General features: G+C 42.9%; 1 protein-coding gene across 1 annotated transcript in view; it reads left to right on the forward strand.

Moving 5' to 3' along the window:
* Window positions 1–17815, forward strand: part of si:dkey-220k22.1 (multiple epidermal growth factor-like domains protein 9) — a 63465-nt gene extending 45650 nt beyond the window's left edge. Inside the window, exons 4-6 of the mRNA XM_010865502.5 lie at window positions 1000–1149; window positions 16135–16398; window positions 17331–17815. Coding sequence (XP_010863804.1) covers window positions 1000–1149; window positions 16135–16398; window positions 17331–17779 — 863 coding nt within the window. The 3' untranslated portion in view covers window positions 17780–17815. The remainder of the gene's footprint in view (window positions 1–999; window positions 1150–16134; window positions 16399–17330) is intronic.
* The last annotated feature ends 489 nt before the right edge of the window (window positions 17816–18304 follow it).

The following is an 18304-nucleotide window of genomic DNA, read 5'->3' on the forward strand; positions in this document are numbered from 1 at the left end:
CACCCACCATTAGAACACATGGCTACGGAGTTCCCTGATCACACAGTAGGCCCACAATGCTAAGTTATCATATGAAGTGCTTGTTGAGTTGCAAACTAAATGGGATTTAACAGTTGCCAGACTCATCTTTAGTTAATAACAGGTACTATATGAACATCTATATTACCTTTGTGTTAAACTTAAAATAATTGTATGCAGTATCAATATATAACCGTTCCTCTATAGTCTCCTTTTGTATTTTTTCGTTATTTTTTTCTTACATGGTGGGGTTAACAATATGGGAACAAAAATGTGTTCATGGGTCAAAACAGTTTGTGAACCGTATTCGTTTTTCCTCCCCATGCAACACCAGTTGGTGCATGTACAGTAGCTGTGGTGCTTTCTTGATTCCAGCAAATCAGCGTAGCTTTAAGAATGAAGTAGTCCATGGAATAAATCAATAGATCAAATGAAAATGTGAATTGTGCAGGAATGATGGAGGGGAAATACAAATTCTTGTTTCAACAGCTCAGCTCTAGTTGATTATGCAAATTTTAATTAGGTTCAGGTATTGACTCCGTGACTACAGGGGAATTAATCCGGTAAATTCCACAAATTCAGTTTTCCTTGAAAATGACTATATTAATATGCAGGACATTTACGAAGTGCTTCCCAGTGAGTTATTTTATGTTCTTAGCGTATGTTCTACAATTCAGATCATAATGAAAGTACTCCCAGAGTGAACACTGTTCCTCCCCCTACTGAGTCACTTCCTGGTTTTGTGAGCTATGCAACCACTTTTCTTTTCTTTTTTTTCTATTTTTACTCTGCTCTGCTTGCATCTGGCCGCCTGCCTGTGTTTGTTTTTCCAACTCCGTCTGAATTAAATTCTCCTCTGCCCTGCGCACTAGCTCAACTTCCGGCCTTTTCCTTCAGTGGCTCTCACTGATCTCTCAACAACTTGTCTGTCAGCACAGTCAACAGTTAGCCAACCTCTTGTCACTCCTGTTTTTCTCCCAGGCGTCTGCTTGAACTGCCAAGGCAACACGAAAGGACCCGCCTGTGAGGAATGCAAGTATAATTTCTACCGGAGGCCCGGCGCAGCCCCGGCTGAAGCCTGCATCCCGTGTCCCTGCTCCAGTGTCACCTCTTCGGGCAGCTGTCACATTGGTGAGTCCCAAAATCGACCGCGCCACCGACCACCACCTCATTAATGTCCCTGCCAACCGGCAGTCTTCCCTTTTGTGACCGGGAAGCAGAGTGGAGAAAGGTGGGGAGTGTGCCTAGGTTTGTTTTGGTTACTAGACTGAAACAGCTGAGAGGCAGACATATCATTTTAGAGCGACACCTTGTCCTGACAAAGGGCGGGGTTTAAGGTAATGGTGACACACACATTCCACTGTAAAGAGCGTTGGAAGTTTGGGAGGAAGTAAAGGGGCTGTGCTGTCTCCTGTCCTCGTTGGCATTGGTTAACAAAGCACATCCATGACAACATTTTCAGCGTTTCGTCACAATGTAGCACTTGTTTTTATATTTTGTAGTCTGTCTACTGACACCTTTTTATGCCTCAGTGTGTGAGCCTGTGGGGTTTATCTCAGTGGAAATCTTTCTGTGCCTCCTTCTGTCTCTCTTTCTCTGCCTGTGTTTCTTTCTCTGTGTTTTTTTCTCTCTGCCTCTCTGTCTTTCTCTGTCACAGTTTGTCTCTCATTCTCTCTCCCTCTATGTATATGTATGTTTCTCTCTCTGTGTTTCTGTTTAGCCCAGTCCTATTCACTTTACAGTATATAGTCCTGTTACAGTATATTGTCCTGTTACAGTATATAGTACTGTAGTATAATATACGATAGTTGTGATCTGGAGGATGCTAAACATACTGGCTATTTTCTCCTCTCTAGGACCTGTTCAGTCTGGTAGTCCCATGCGATCTTCCCACTGCATTCTACAAACTATATAACCGTCCACAACATTTCATTTGCGAGGTTGTTAATGTGTTGTGAAGCTTTGACCCCACATTAACAACCAGGTTTATTTAGCAATAAATGTAATATTCGAATCCCTGATTTACTGTAGTTTCTTCCAGGGGAAGGCTCTCTATTGGGATCAATGCACCACAGAACATTTCTCTTACTAGCAAGCTTAAGTCATCAATCAAAATGATACATGCTTCCAATATTCATCCCATCCTCCTTGAAATGACTCCTCATGCCATTTCTCTTGTCAAGGAGACACTGCCAATGTAGCCATTTCACAGTGATTTAGCGCTCTGTGTTTAGACTGCAGGGTAATTAGGCAATTAGCGATATGCTTCGTAAAGGCAAAAGGTGGATTAAATGCACTAAGGTTGTGCTCATAAGGCCGCGACACACTAAGCCAAGTCATGCTATGACATAACCATTTTCAATAAAGATTTCAATTTTCAATTGAACTGAGTTTTTGGTGCAGGAGTTGGCCTAATCTGAGTCTGGTCAAACGTCCCTGCGTAACAAGATTTGAAAAAACTTAAACCTCATGGGTTTCCTCTTGTCTGCACTAGTGTCTTCTGGAATAAAGGGACTGTACACTTGAATGACGCAATTCTGTAAGTGCTATGTTTTCTTTCTTAGAATTAGTCTACAGGCATAGAGGGACTAATTTCCAGTTCGGATGTGCTTCTTAGTCACTATTGCCGAATACTGTTTTGACTGTAGGCGTGCCATCTGTGTACAACTTACATAGCCAAGTCCTCTCATAGTTACTTTTAAACCTATTTGCTACACAGATAAATTAGGGATTTTATCAACCCTGCCAGCATTTTTTATTTTAGAACTTAATTCGATTGTCTGGTGACGATTTCGCCTGTGTAGTTTTAACAATAATAACTTATTATGAATTGCTTGGATTTGAGTTTTTAAAGTTATTCTATGTAAAATGGCTTTAAACTGTGCAACCTACACATGCACTGATCACTACACCATCGTACCACATTATTAAATGTACAGAGCAATATCCTGTATCACACCCCTACACTTAATACTAATATCATAGCCCTACTTTGGATGTTATAACAGTATGTATCATAGCCCTACTCTGAATACTATAACAGTATCATGTATCATAGCCCTACTTTGGATGTTATAACAGTATGTATCATAGCCCTACTCTGGATACTATAACAGTATGCATCATGGCCCTACTCTGGATATTATAACAGCATTATGTTTCATAGCCCTACTCTGAATACTATAACAGTATCCTGTTTCACACCCCTACACTTAATACTAATACAGTATCATGTATCATAGCCCTACTTTGGATGTAATAACAGAATGTATCATAGCCCTACTCTGGATATTTTAACAGTATCATGTATCATTGCCCTACTCTGGATACTATAACAGTATGCATCATGGCCCTACTCTGGATATTATAACAGCATCATGTATCATTGCCCTACTCTGAATACTATAACAGTATCCTGTTTCACACCCCTACACTTAATACTAATACAGTATCATGTATCATAGCCCTACTTTGGATGTAATAACAGAATGTATCATAGCCCTACTCTGGATATTTTAACAGTATCATGTATCATTGCCCTACTCTGGATACTATAACAGTATGCATCATGGCCCTACTCTGGATATTATAACAGCATCATGTATCATTGCCCTACTCTGAATACTATAACAGTATCATGTATCATAGCCCTACTCTGAATACTATAACAGTATCATGTATCATAGCCCTACTCTGGATACTTTAACAGTATGTATCATAGCCCTACTCTGGATAATATAACAGTGTCATGTATCATAGCCCTACTCTGGATAATATAACAGTATCATGTATCATAGCCCTACTCTGGATATTATAACAGTATCATGTATCATAGCCCTACTCTCGATACTATAACAGTATCATGTATCATAGCCCTACTCTGGATATTATAACAGCATCATGCATCATAGCCCTACTCTGGATACTATAACAGTATCATGTATCATAGCCCTACACTGGATACTATAACAGTATCATGTATCATAGCCCTACACTGGATACTATAACAGTATCATGTATCATAGCCCTACACTGGATACTATAACAGTGTCATGTATCATAGCCCTACTCTGGATATTATAACAGTATCATGTATCATAGCCCTACTCTCGATACTATAACAGTATCATGTATCATAGCCCTACTCTGGATATTATAACAGCATCATGCATCATAGCCCTACTCTGGATACTGTAACAGTGTCATGTATCATAGCCCTACTCTGGATACTATAACAGTATCATGTATCATAGCCTTACTCTGGATGTTATAACAGTATCAAGTGGGAGTCATTTGTCAATGTTATTGATGAACCACTTAAGGCACACAATCTGTTTATTAATTTGAGTCAGAATTTGACAGTTTTTCATGCCTTAATTCAGTTTAACATTTTAATGTAATTAAAATACAGACATCCTAGAGCTTGTACATGGCTGCACAACCTTCAGGCAAAATAACTGCAGACCAGTGCTTTCTGTAGCCATCAATGAGATTCCTGCACCTTTGTATTGGCGACTTGATCTGCTGTTCAGTAGGAAACTGTTATCCTCCATCCTCCACCAACTCCTGGTTCTAGCCAAAGGTTTTGTTGTAATTCACATCTAAACACTTTGCTCCACACTCTGGAACAGTCCAGCATTGATTCTTAACTGTGTGTGTATGTGTGTGTTTTTTGTATTCCTGAAACACACACATCCTTGGATGGATAATTCTTGAACAGCGTGTTGAACATTGGACTGTTATAAAGCAGGATAATCGTCTTTATGACACATCGCCACCTGGTCCAGACTTACCGTCAACCAAGCCAGCCTGCATCATTATCACACCCCCGTTTCACATCATACGAAGGGCGTCATCCAATGCCTAATTTGGTCCATATTATATACCGCCCTGCCAAGGAGCTGAAATGTCGTTTCATTGGTCCACAGAGAACCCCACCCACCCTTCGCATCAGGCTGTCTGATGTCTACTCCAAACAAACCTGTCTTGTGTTTACTCGGCCGTGAGCTTTTCCTGTATTAACCAACACCTTAAGGCAGTGTTCAAAGAAAAGAACACCACTGCCCAGAATCCATTGCGGGGGAGGTTCTACAGATTCTGGTACCGAGGGCCTTAAAGTCCGTGATGGTGAAGTGTCACAGTGGTTTTTCGTCCTGGCCGTCTTCAATTCGTTCTTATTAATATCTATGCACCAGGCTTTCATTCTCCCCATCTCTTGTCTTTTTTTATTACTACCGGAATGGGTTCCATTTGGCCTAAACAGTTGTAGCCTAGAATTCATTACTGCATCTTGCTGACAAGTGTACTTTCTTTTGTAGCCAAACATCACCTGTCTTGGATCATTTTATTTGTTTAAGAAATGCAAACTCACCAGCTAACCCCACACATACACACGCACACGCGCGCGCACGCAAAATAATGCTCGGGGACAACTGTTAAAAGCCCCTCCAGCAAAATGGATGATGGGAATAAATGTTCCTGCAGTCCTATGCATACAAATAGTGGGTCAGGCAGATACAGTGCATCCTGGGGGCTTCTGTTTACCGACTAATGTCTTGGTACTGCTGACTGTGAATATGCATGCAGGCATTGCTTCAGTGTCTGCATCTGTAAAATGTTATGCGGTCTTCAAATGAGTAGGTACCCTGCTCCTGTGAGAGCTTTTAGAATATATATGGGGATTTCTTTGTTTGAGATTATTGCGCTCCTTCGTCCTATACTTTATTTTCCGTGTACAACAGCAACATAGTGAAGGTTTAGTGGGAGTTTGTGTGGCTGGGTCTTAATCCAAGTTGAATACTGGAGCATTTTATGGGGTTTTATTGTCCCCCAATCGTAAAATGGAATTATATGGCTTTGCGGATATTGGATGGGTATTTCATGACACCTTCAAATGTTTTACCAAAAGCATAGGCTTTATGGCTTAACTTCAGCTCCAGAACATTTAACAACGTTTCTTCTCTGGTTTAACTTCCAACCTGGTGCCTAAATTTGGATAGGGGGTTGACAGCTTCATCCCTTGAGTGTCGGTTGGGTGACTGCTCCTTCAGCAAGTCTTATCTTGCTCTCCCCTGTGTGTGTTGGGTGAGTGTTGGGTTGTTGTGTGTTTTGAGTGAGTGATGGGTGAGTTTGGGGGACAGGAGAATGTTCCCATCCAGGAGGCAGGGAAGGAACTGGGGGGGGGGGGGGGTTGGCTGTAACATAACAGACCAACTGGCGAGTGGGCCAGTTCTCGGTTTGTTTGCTCAGTCTTGCATGGATGGCATTTGTCACAGTGTCACTGGCCAAGATCCTGAGGCAGGGTTCTGCGGGTTGGTCCATCAAGCAAACAGGCTTGGAGCTACAATATACAGCGACAGAGGTGTGCAGGTTGGTTCTCATCAGTCATTTCGCAAAGCCATACAGTAAAGAGCACATTTTCCGTATGATATGAATACAGAACATTTCGCCCAGAAATATACAAATTATTGGTTGGGCTTTGTTTGATATTTTTATGTTTTACACACTGGCAGCAAAAGAGGAATTGCAATTCAGAATACATAATGCTGACTCTTATTTTGTTAGTGCGTGCCATCTGGGGAATGATCCGGCCTCTTAATTTGCAATTGGGTAAAAAATGTGGGCCGTCGTCCTAACTTAGCTCCTTCTGTGTACGCCTGACCCACATGTGCTATATAAATGTCACTGATGGTTTAATTAATTACTCAAGCAGGCTTTTGAACATGGTTGCAAAAGACACCTCGACACCGCCAGTAAATAATTCAGAATAGTTCAACAATTCAATGGATACATTTATGTACCATGCTGAGAACTCAATTTACAATAGTAAGCGTTTGTAACTCCTGTGATTTGACTTGTAAACTGGGTGGGACAATTGCAAATAGCTGCCTAGAATCAGGATGCAGTAATTTCCATTGTAATGAAGAACGTTAATTCAAACAGTCTTGATGTCAGTTGAGTTCATTGCTGTGTTGCATTCTTCGGGCGTTGTTTCCCATCCGATGGTGTCATTATGAAAAATGTCTGCAGTGGCCCTCAGTGTGGGACTGACACGCCAACGCCGTGTCACCATGTCAGTCCACTATAATGTCACTGATTTGAATGGGACGCCTCCTCGGTTCTTTCTCTTTCTGTGTATGTGACCACAACATTGTGTCATTTCCTTGTCAATTCTGTAATACTTGACTCTGGCAGATCACGCCGTAGGCTGTGGACATTTGATGGGCTGATCTTTGAATGTGTAGGCCACTTCCCTTTGGTCAGGAAAAGCTTATGCTCATCCAAACAATTCCCCCTGCTTAAAAAGATGTAGGCACAGGACATTTCTGCAGACTGATGGAGTTCTGTGTTCTGATCCACATTAATTCAGTAGTTCTGCACGATTTAAAATCGGACACTCCCTGCAGCAGAACTGAAATTAATTGCACAGTAAGGATTTATTTATCTAATTTGCAATGCTAATTATTTTACACTCTAGTACACCCAATACACTGGAGCTGGACACTTATCAGGCAGAAGTCAAATCCCATAAGCAGAAACTCTCCCTCACTCACTCAGTTTCTCTCTCTGTCAGAGGACACTTTGTCACCAGACAGTGTCTCGTCCTTAGGGGACGCTACAATACGGAAGGCACGTTACCATGACGGCCCGAGTCACCTGGCACCTGAGTCCATATGCGGTCTTTTTAAATGTATGTATTTTAATAAACCATCACTGTCTCTCTTGTTTTATAGAAATTCATTATATTATATTCATTACCGTGAGTCTCCATTGGCCCTTAGAAGTGCTCAGTTTTAACAAAGCCATTTTAAGATTTCAGTTGCCCTGATTGGCTGGTCCAGGTCCAGCCTTCCTACCCAGACCGTTGCCCTGATTGGCTGGTCCAGGTCCAGCCTTCCTACCCAGACCGTTGCCCTGATTGGCTGGTCCAGGTCCAACCTTCCTACCCAGCTGTACAGCCTGAAATTCCAGGCGTTTTCTTTTTTCTAAAACAGCTCTTACATAAAAGGGGCATTATTGTTATTTTGAGAATGTCTTTTTATTTTAACCATATAGTGTAAAATAAGTGTAGTTGGGAGAGAGAGTGAGAAATGTCTGGAAAATCTACTCATAGGATTAGACTATGAAGTGGGAAATTATTTATTTCACTAGAATCAGCAAAAATGAAATCTAATCCACTTAGTCTCTGTGTGTTAAAGGGATAGTTCAAACAAATGTCATAATTTGTTTACATTGAGGTTGATGAGCGGTCATTTTAGCCTGGAATTACGCCTGCCTGTTCCTTACTCAGCTGCCACCACTGCTATTATTGTTATTTGCATTGTTTTACCAGCTAACAAAATTGTGAAATCACAGACTGAATACAAGAAATCAACCAAAGTAACTTCCTCCAGCCACTGACTACAGAAAACAGTGCTCAGAGAGATCTGATAGGAAATACTGAAATAAACATTATTCATTTCTTTAGTTCATTGTTTCAGTGCAGCCTTTCACACTCATCTGCAGACGAGGGTCTTCAAAACAGAAAATGAACTCAGCCTCTCCTGCAACAGTAAATGTTTTTAAATGAGCCTTCTAATATGTTACTAAATGTTCCCCCATTTCCTTTGTGGATCTGGAAATGGTCATTAGGCTCAGACTCAGTCACCCTGCACATTACTTGTGGAATTGGATTATCGTCAGGTGCTTTCCTCCAGTGGCAGTCCACTGATGAGTAGGAGTCCTTTGATCTGCTAGTTTTGCATTCTGTTGCCAGTGCCTTAGAGAAGGCAGAGTGAGAGAATGGATGATGGTTGCCGGTTCATTGGTCTCAGAGTGGATTCCTGATTCAACAGTATGGAAGCTAGATTGATAGTACTGTAAATCACCAAGGCTTTGCGCCAAAGGAAACGTTGCACGTCTTCCTCCTTTTTTTCTTCCTCGTTCACCCCATTTTTTCCTCACAGATTTCAGAATATCAAATTCTCGATAAAGGCCTGACCTCATCACAGCGACTCACTTGTTGCCGGGTTATCTTTATCCGGAGCACATGCGATGGCGTTCTGGCTCTTGCAACTCTGCTCGCTCAACCAGGAAGTCTTGAGCAGAATCCTTGCATGCCAGGAGGAACGAACCCTGTTCTCCTACTTTGATTCGGCTCCCCGGGCACCCGAAAAGCCAGAGGGGGGGTCTGGAAGACAGCCATGTTTATTGACCAGCCCTTTTGACTGAAAATGCACAAAATGCACCGCTCTCCACCGAAACCCTGGACCAATCAACCACCAGGATTCAAACCCTGGTCCAGTGCTCCCCCCCCCCAACCCACTATCACGCTACCTCTGTGCCATTCAGGTCCGTTGTTGCGCATCTCTCCTGTTAATCAGATTTCCACAACGATGATTGGTTAAATTTAACCATGGTTAAATTCCCTTTCATCGCCAGATAAAGAAGAGCACGCCATCGATCTATTCATTCTTGATATGTGTTGATACATTTGGTGGCAGTGCTCAGTGCGATTAAGTCAGGGATTTCATCGTCCTGCATGAAGGCTAGAACTGAAGTACTCAATGCCAAAACCCCGTTTCCAGTGGGTCAGAGTCTTTGGGAGACCGTGTAGCTCAGTTGGTCGAGCATAGCGCTTGTGGCGGGATCGAATCCCACGGGTACCCAGTACATAAAATGTATGAAAAATGTATGCGCTCGTTACTGCCAGTATAAGTCACTCTGGATAAGAGCGTCTGCTAAAGGACTTCTTAATGTAAGTGTACAACTGGGTTGACTGTACCCACAGTCCCTCTGGCATGCTATATCTCTGTGGACCTTAGACTTTATGGGCCACAACCCATCAATTTTGAGCTTAGTGATGCAAATGTAGGGCTGTAAAATAAAGACGATGCACTGTGAGGAGATCTTGTTGGTTTTATATATTTATTTTTTTTCTTTTACAGTTAGTCCAAACATGACCTAGCAACTGTGAGTTTTGCTAATAAATGTTTCATTAGATTTAGAGTTAAGATAGCATCAAGAAAAAGGGGGAAAATCTTATGGGATGGTGTGATTGCTTAAATACATCCCAATGTTTCATTCAGAGATCTACTGTTTTAAGTGATGTCAGAAAGGCGATTTTTTTTTTATGTCGCTTATTGAATTGCCTGTTGCACTAGTCTCCATTAACCCAGAACTGAAGTCTAATGCATGGTGTATTGACAGATCTACAAGATCATTTATGTTTCCATAATCTGTCCATGAGAGAGGATTCTTCTGAAAAAACATTCCACACCAGGGCTCGGTTTCACTGACCCAGAAGTCTCGTCCTGGTCTAAACCGGAAAAGGAACCAGACAAGCCTGGTTCAGCCAGCCCGCAATTAGAAGTGATGTTGCCCAGTTGCCCTTACTGGATTCAAACCTGGGTCTCCCACATGAAAGGCTGTATCTTTAACCACTACATCACAGAGCTATACGCTCGCAGTGTCGGTATAGCATCTCAACATTAGATCATTTTGTCACGCTTTACGCTAAGTTTGAATACTTCGCAAGACACCATCAAGCATTGTGTTATACTGACTAACTGACTTTTTATTAAGTTTACCCTCCACCACAAATAGCATCAATGAACTGTATGGCTTTTGCCACTGGCCGTTTTAATAGCTTATTAACCAGGAATAGGCCTACTCATATCTACTAACTTACTATTTGGAATAGTCATAAGAATTGAGCAATTGCTAGCGAGTCTGAAGGTATACTTTACAATGCCAACGCTATTTAATTTCATGGCACAACATTGTTTGTCTTTCTTTCATTTGTGAATGACATTGATACAATAATTATCAATATAGGTGAGGATTACTGACTTTTTGGTCAAGTGAAAAGACGAGAGAATCGTGGAAACCCCTCCTTTTTTTACTGCCCAAGGGGTTGTGATCTAGCCTATATCACCCCAGAAAGCATGCACGGATGCGTACTTAAAAAATCAGCCAGAAATAGTTGCAATATAACCGTAAAACAGTTTTATTTTAGGCTTACGATAACGTACCTACTGAAAGTTGTAGCCAGCAAATCTTTTGTCTATCCTGAACAAATCCTAATGCATAGTTTATTTTGACTGTAATGAGGCCAGAATGCGGGACCTCCGCTCACGCGGTCCAGCAAAACATCATGCAGTCCTAGACTAGGCTTAATCTGTGTCCACGAAACCGGCTTGTGCATATCTTCACAGGCATACCTATATTCTATTATCCAAGATCAGACCTGGTATCCCACGGGATTGACCCATTTATCCTGGGTCGGCTCACACTCCGACCATCAATCTTGGATCTTTTTGGGGTTTTTGCAATACCAACCAGATCCAAAATGAGATGTTCGCACAAACACAGCGGCTCATTTTGTGTGACAAATCAGGACTTTTTGCCACTGATTAACATAAAATCCATGTAAATGAAATATCAAATCAGCAAAATGTTCTAATTAATTGTCTCTGAAAGGTCCCATGGTTGATTGGTACAATTCCTATTCCTAACAAAGTGTACATCATGAAGACAATGGAACCTTCAAAGCAAATCCAGAATAAGGTTCTTCAAATGCACCAATAAGGGCAAAACTGTGAATCTGTCTAGAGCAGGCTTTCTTCAGAAACTGGGTATTCGGGAGAGAAGGGCACTCAGGGAGGCCTGCAAGAGGCCTATGGCAACTCTTATGGTGTGCATACTGCAGCAATATGCTGGGTGCTTCACAAAAGTGGCCTTTATGGGAGAGAGGCAAATAGAAAGACATTGTTGAAAAGAAAACATTTTAAATCTCAACTTGTGTTTGCCAGAAGGCATGTGGAAAACTCTGAGCCCGAGTGGAAAATGCTCTGTGGAATTTCTAGTAAACGGTTGGGGAGCCAACCGAACAAAAGCAAGCAGTAGGGGGCAAAGGGTGGGTGAAATAAACCAAACAACAAAGGAGTCTTTTTTGTGTTTCCTTTTATGCACAGTAATGTCCCTTGTTATTCCAACACACATCAGCCATAAGCACAAGTGTCACGTCCTCTACTCCAAAATAAACAAAATATGTAAAAATTACTCCAAGTCCAAAAGTAAGGTGACAGAGACAATAGTATAGACTTAGGAGCTTACTGGGAAGGCTGGAACTTAACGAATAGTCCATGTAACGTGAGTGATGCCTGACAATGAGTCTGAGCTTTAACTGAATAACGTGCAGAGCTGATGGCTGATTGGAGCAGTTAAGGACTCTGTTTTCTCCAGTTGACACACCTTTCTTAATAGCACCTGTGTAGCAGGATGGGTATGACAGTACTTCAAGCGTCGGCCTTCTCAAACCTCTTTCTCTTCCATAATATTATGGCGGGTTACAGCCGTTCTAGGTGCGCGCCACCACGTGCGGGGTGAGCGTCACGTATCCAGACGAGGAGAAAACAAGGACTAGGATGTGTATTCACCGCCCTATAACCAATCCTATATCCCAGGATAAATTAGGCCCCGCCCACTTCCTACCCACAAAAACCACCCACCCCCAGCCGACCTCTCTTGGGTCACAGGTCAAAGCACAACAATCACCATTAACCTTGCTGTTCTGTAAGAGAACTGCTGCACAGCCCTGAACCTCACCCGCGCTAAACACTCCATTGAGTTGGCCATGTGATTACCACCGTAATCGCGTCACGCCTCTCAAGGACCCTCAACACACCCATCTACGACACACACACTGGCTAAGTGGCCATACAGTACATCTTGCATTTCCTGCACTGCGGCAGCTCAATCACAAAATCCTGCACCTCATGTCAGCCGTCCTCCAGGTGAACATGAGTCTTAAAACACCACAGACTCCTCCTTACCATTAAAAATTGGCAAAGGTCTACACCCGACAAACTAGCTTTGAATCTTCCTCCTAGATAATATTGCCTGTAGGTCAAAAGGAACTCTAGTTATAAGTCTTAACTAGGGCGTTGTCATTATAATCAAATCAGCTTGACCAGATACGTCACTTTCCACAAACCAAACTCCCACCTGATTTTTGACAACTTAGATATTTCCCATTCACATTTTATCTTACCGAAAAACATTTTTACTGCGCTCCCACTGTTTCCCGCTTTGGCACATTGCTGTATTTATTCAATTATGGTAGAAGTGTTCAAGCAGACCTTTTTATGTTTCCCCAGCAGAAGTGTGCTGGTCTTTCACACTGAGGTAGTGTGATTATGCATAAACACGTTTGGGTGTATGTTCTACTGTCCTTCACCATAGATATGCAACACACTGTTGAAGCAATAAAAAAACAAGTATTTGAGAAGCAGCATCTGTTTAAACAATAAATAGCCTACCATCAGATATACAAACATTGTCACTTTTACTGGCTTACATTTGTGTAGAGGCCAGGTGGACTAGCTCTATGCATGATCAAGCTCCTGGACCAAAGAATAAAACCACTACTATACTTATAATTAGATAAGTATACACCCCCCTGATTCAATACATTTTCAAAATGCCTTTGGATGTGATTCCATTTCTGAATCTTCATGGGCTTTGCTATCCTGGATTGTTGAGTATTTTGTTTCATTTATTCTTCCAAATGTTTTCAGGCCTTGTCAAGGCATTGGAGATTTCAAGTCTCGCTGTGGATTTTAAAACTGATTTGAGTCACAAATGTAACCTGGCCACTTGGAATCATTCACTGTATTCACAGTTAGCAACCTGAGTGCTGGTTTGACCTTGCTATTGTCGTGTTGAAAAACCCTCTAGTCTTGGCAAGATGTCAGGCACACCCAAAGCATGATCCAGTCATCACCACGCTTGAAAATAAAGAGGCAGCTACTTGATAGTGTGTCGTTCCTTTTTCTGTTCACTCAGTTTACATCATTATCGTCGACTAAACAACATTGTGATTGCTCCATCCTCAGTTGTCTCCCAGTCACGAAAATAAAGGTGCATTCCTGTTTTAAACTCTCCAACAACCTCACAGTGCCGTCGCAGTTTCCTTCCTGTCCTACAGCTGAGTTCAGAAGGTCAGCTGTTACCTTTGTGGTGTCTGCAGGGTTGAATGCCTCCTAACTTGACTATGCTTCAAGAGATACCAGCTGTCTGATTTGTCTCTGTGCTTTCCCATCTATCATCTCTGTAAAGGGTAATACAGTGGCATTTCACCAGCTACCGGTGATTCTCCGATCCACCTTTAAGCTAGAAGGGTGTTTTGAACACACCTGGCCCCATCGTTGAACCGCGTACTGAGTCCCTTTAACGTAGCCTCAGTAACGTAACAACACGCTTTCCTAGTTCTCCAACTACTCCTTAGTAGCCTGTGAAACAAATGCATGCTCTTCCAAGGGAAACTGCTTGTACCTGCCTGCCTCGCTAACATCCTCACCTCGGGGAGATCTGAGTTAGTCTGTCCACAGCTACATGTGTGTTGGTGTCTGGTTAGACTGTTCACCCGCTTTCCACACCCACATTAGCCGCCTTTTCGAATAAAATCAAGAGTTGGTTTCCTGTTTCGCAAACAAAGCCACTTTCACGGATACTGCAAAGCGTGCTCTGGTAAAAAGATAATAATAAGATCTAGTTTATCACCGCATCATCCGCTTTGTCTCCCGAGTCCCCAAGAACAGTTACCCCTTTCATCCTGATGCTCTTATAGACTGGTCCTCACTACACACACAACAACGGACCCACTGGTACCAACTCAAGTCCCTCCTAGGCAAATCTCCACCTCACCTCGTTCCTCCATGTCTGCCTGCCCAGTAGAAATCTGTGCTCTGGTAGATACCTTACTCTGGTAGTTCCTGGTAGATACCTTACTCTTGTAGTTCCTGGTAGATACCTTACTCTGGTAATTCCTGGTAGATACCTTACTCTGGTAATTCCTGGTAGATACCTTACTCTGGTAATTCCTGGTAGATACCTTACTCTGGTAGTTCCTGGTAGATACCTTACTCTGGTAATTCCTGGTAGATACCTTACTCTGGTAATTCCTGGTAGATACCTTACTCTGGTAGTTCCTGGTAGATACCTTACTCTGGTAGTTCCTGGTAGATACCTTACTCCGGTCATTCTGTTGTTTGTTTCATGGCCGTCATTCGTTTCAGTTGTCTGCTGACAGTGAATTAAATGAATTGCAAAAAGACTCAAACCTTTATCGTTCTTTAGTTGTTAAAATATGAGTTGTCTGAGCGCATACGTGCTCACGGCAGATGTTCTAGGTGTTGTTTGGATGGAGGACCAAATAAGGGCTATTAGTTTATTTATTTTTATATATTTCTCAGACGAGATTTGTTGAGCTAAAGTTGACTCCTGACCTAATTTAGGCTTTACCAGTATAGGCTTACTTATGCAGCAACTGTATTTAAGTGATTCATTTATAATTGAATGGAGTTACTCAATGACTGACATTTATAGAATCATTTGAATCCTTTTCAGTAAGACTTTTTAAAAACTAATCTTTACGCAATCTACTCTATATATGATTTATGAATGCACATAAAATAGCGGAACACTGATATAACTTCCCTTTTTGTCTTGATATTTTACATGAGGGATGTCATCACTAAAGATACCGGTAGAACACCAAATCATGTATTGGGTAGGCTGCTCTATAACAGAAAATGCATGTGAAACACTAAGGTTCAACACCAGACAGGTAAAAACCTTTTCTGCAGAAAAAGGTGGGTCTTGTTAATCTCTGACATGTTTCTGATTGGATGTTGTTCACCTCTGATCCTAATTGGATTGATTTTCTGAATAATTACCTGGGACCAGTCAGTGTTGGGTGGGAATTTTAAACATCTAATTTGCCTCGGATCACAATTCCAAAATCTGACAAGACCTAAACTCCAGGCATTTCCAACCATCCCCTCGACTCACCTTTTCTACTTTAAATCTCAACTGGCAAACCTAATTAAAATGAATCACACAGTGCTTTATGATTAGCTGTCTTGTTGAATCACCTGTGCCAGTTTATGGTTACAACTTAAATGTGAAAGTCTAAAGTGGCAAGAGGAGAACGTTGAGAACACCGGCTCCACACTGCACACCTCATCCTTTAACAACACCTGTTAAACAGTACGTTGCCACCACCTAGTGGCGGTGCATATCCCTGACACTCATACTGAAGGCCAGCTAAGAAATATTCTCTCTCCACCCTAGACCCTAGTGGACAGTCGGTGTGTGACCAATGCAAGCCGGAGTACCAGGGGCCCCACTGTGACCAATGCAAGGATGGCTTCTACAACGCCGACAGCATCTGTCTGCCCTGCAATTGCAGCGGGAATGCCGACCCCAGGACATCGCCGCGCGTTTGCAACCCTGAGACGGGCCACTGCATGAGCTGTGTCAACAACACGGCGGGGAAGCACTGCGAGCGCTGCGCCGAGGGCTACGTGGGCACTGCCGTTGACCACAGCTGCAGAGGTCAGGGTCACCTGCCAATCAATTCTCTTCATGTGGATGTGCTTAAAAAAAAAAAGTATCTCTTCTACAGTTAAATTGAACTCTCTCTCTGTCTCAGTGTTCCATTAGGATCTTTAAAACATTTAAAACACTAAGGCAGTCTTAGTTTACCCAGGATTAATTTGATGTACAGTATACAGATAAAGGGATAATTCGACATACAGTATCTCGCAAAAGTGAGTACACCCCTCACATTGTTGCAAATATTTGATATGTTTTCATGAAGACTGAAGAAATGACACTTTGCTACAATGTAAAGTAGTGAGTGTACAGCTTGTATAACCGTGTGAATTTGCTGTCCCCTCAAAATAACACAACACAGCTATTAATGTCTAAACCGCTGGCAACAAAAGTGAATACACCCCTAAGTGGAAATGTTTACATTGTTATACAAGCTGTACATTCACTACTTTACATTTTAGCAAAGTGTAATTTCTTCAGTTTTGTCACATGAAAAGATATAATGTAAAATTTGAGGGGTGTACTCACTTTTGTGAGATACTGTAGGTTCATATGTGGTTGAAATTCTGTGTACCATGAGTTATTTCTGAAGGCCCTTGGAGTAATTTTTCACAACAAGCCTTTATCTACCTCAGTCCCAGCCTGGAATTAGCATTATTAGCGTCGTCCAACAACAGCTCATGGTAAGCGGAATTTCATCCAAAAATGAATCTAGGTTGAACTATCCCTGTAAGCACACTGACTGGTGAACAGTTAAATGTACCTTATCAAGTTTGGCATTCAATCATACCCTTGTAATAGGAATAATTCTATGAACAAACCTGAGGATGGATTTCTGAAGAGATATGTGCTTCGCCCTTTGACCCACTTAGCACGAGATGCAATAGCGTAACAGCGTAATCCTATTGATTTACATTTGCTTCTTCCCCCAGCCTCAGTCACTGTACCCCCTGAGCCGACAGCCCCGCCCTCCTCCATTGGACGCACCATGACCTCCACCTCGAACGCGACCGCCGCTACGCTCACCACCACCGCCTCCAGCTCCACCACGAGCCTCCTTGCCAACGCCACGACGGCCGTCGCCGAGGTCTCCTGGACCCAGTTCAACGTCATCGTCCTGGCCGTGATCATTGCGGCGCTCGTGGTGCTGATGGCCGCGGCAGGCGGCGTGTACACCTACCGCGAGTACCACAACCGCAAGCTGAACGCGCCGTTCTGGACCATCGAGCTGAAGGAGGACAACATCAGCTTCAGCAGCTACCACGACAGCCTGCCCAACATGGCGGACGTGTCGGGCCTGCTGGAGGACGAGGCCGGCGTGGAGGTGGCGCCCACAGGACAGCTGACACTCAGTAGCCCCATCAACATGTATAAGGCATGATGCTGGGCCAGGGGCTGGACCGCTGCGCCCTTGTCACGGGGGGGGGGGGGGGGGATGTTAAATGGGGGTGTGCAAGCAAGCATTTGTTGCACTTTGCTGGCTCCCTAGAGTGTGGTTGAGGGATGACGTGTGTTCCGGAATCCGTGCTCCGTCCCGTCTCTATCGCACCCACCCACCCACCCCATCTGGGGTGACCACACCCACCGAGGGACTCTGACTGGGGAGTACAGAGAGGGGAGGAGGGCCTCAGGGTATTGAAGAATGAAATACTTGCTTGTGGTGAGGAGGTCTCCGGAACCGAGCTTGAGGAGGCGCTGAAACCAGACTAGGAGAAATAATGAAACATGCCAACCTGAATTTATTTTTTCACGAAGGCATGGATAAAAGGAACTTTGTGTAAGTGGTGCCCTTCTTTATTCAACACCTGGCCCACAGGGTCCTGAGACGAGTGGCACACAGGCAGAGGAATCAGAGTTCAATGTGTGTGTTGGGAGGTCACTAGATGGATGGAATGTCCATGAAGAC

Source organism: Esox lucius, chromosome 14 (genome assembly GCF_011004845.1).
Source record: "Esox lucius isolate fEsoLuc1 chromosome 14, fEsoLuc1.pri, whole genome shotgun sequence".
NCBI classification, from domain to species: domain Eukaryota; kingdom Metazoa; phylum Chordata; class Actinopteri; order Esociformes; family Esocidae; genus Esox; species Esox lucius.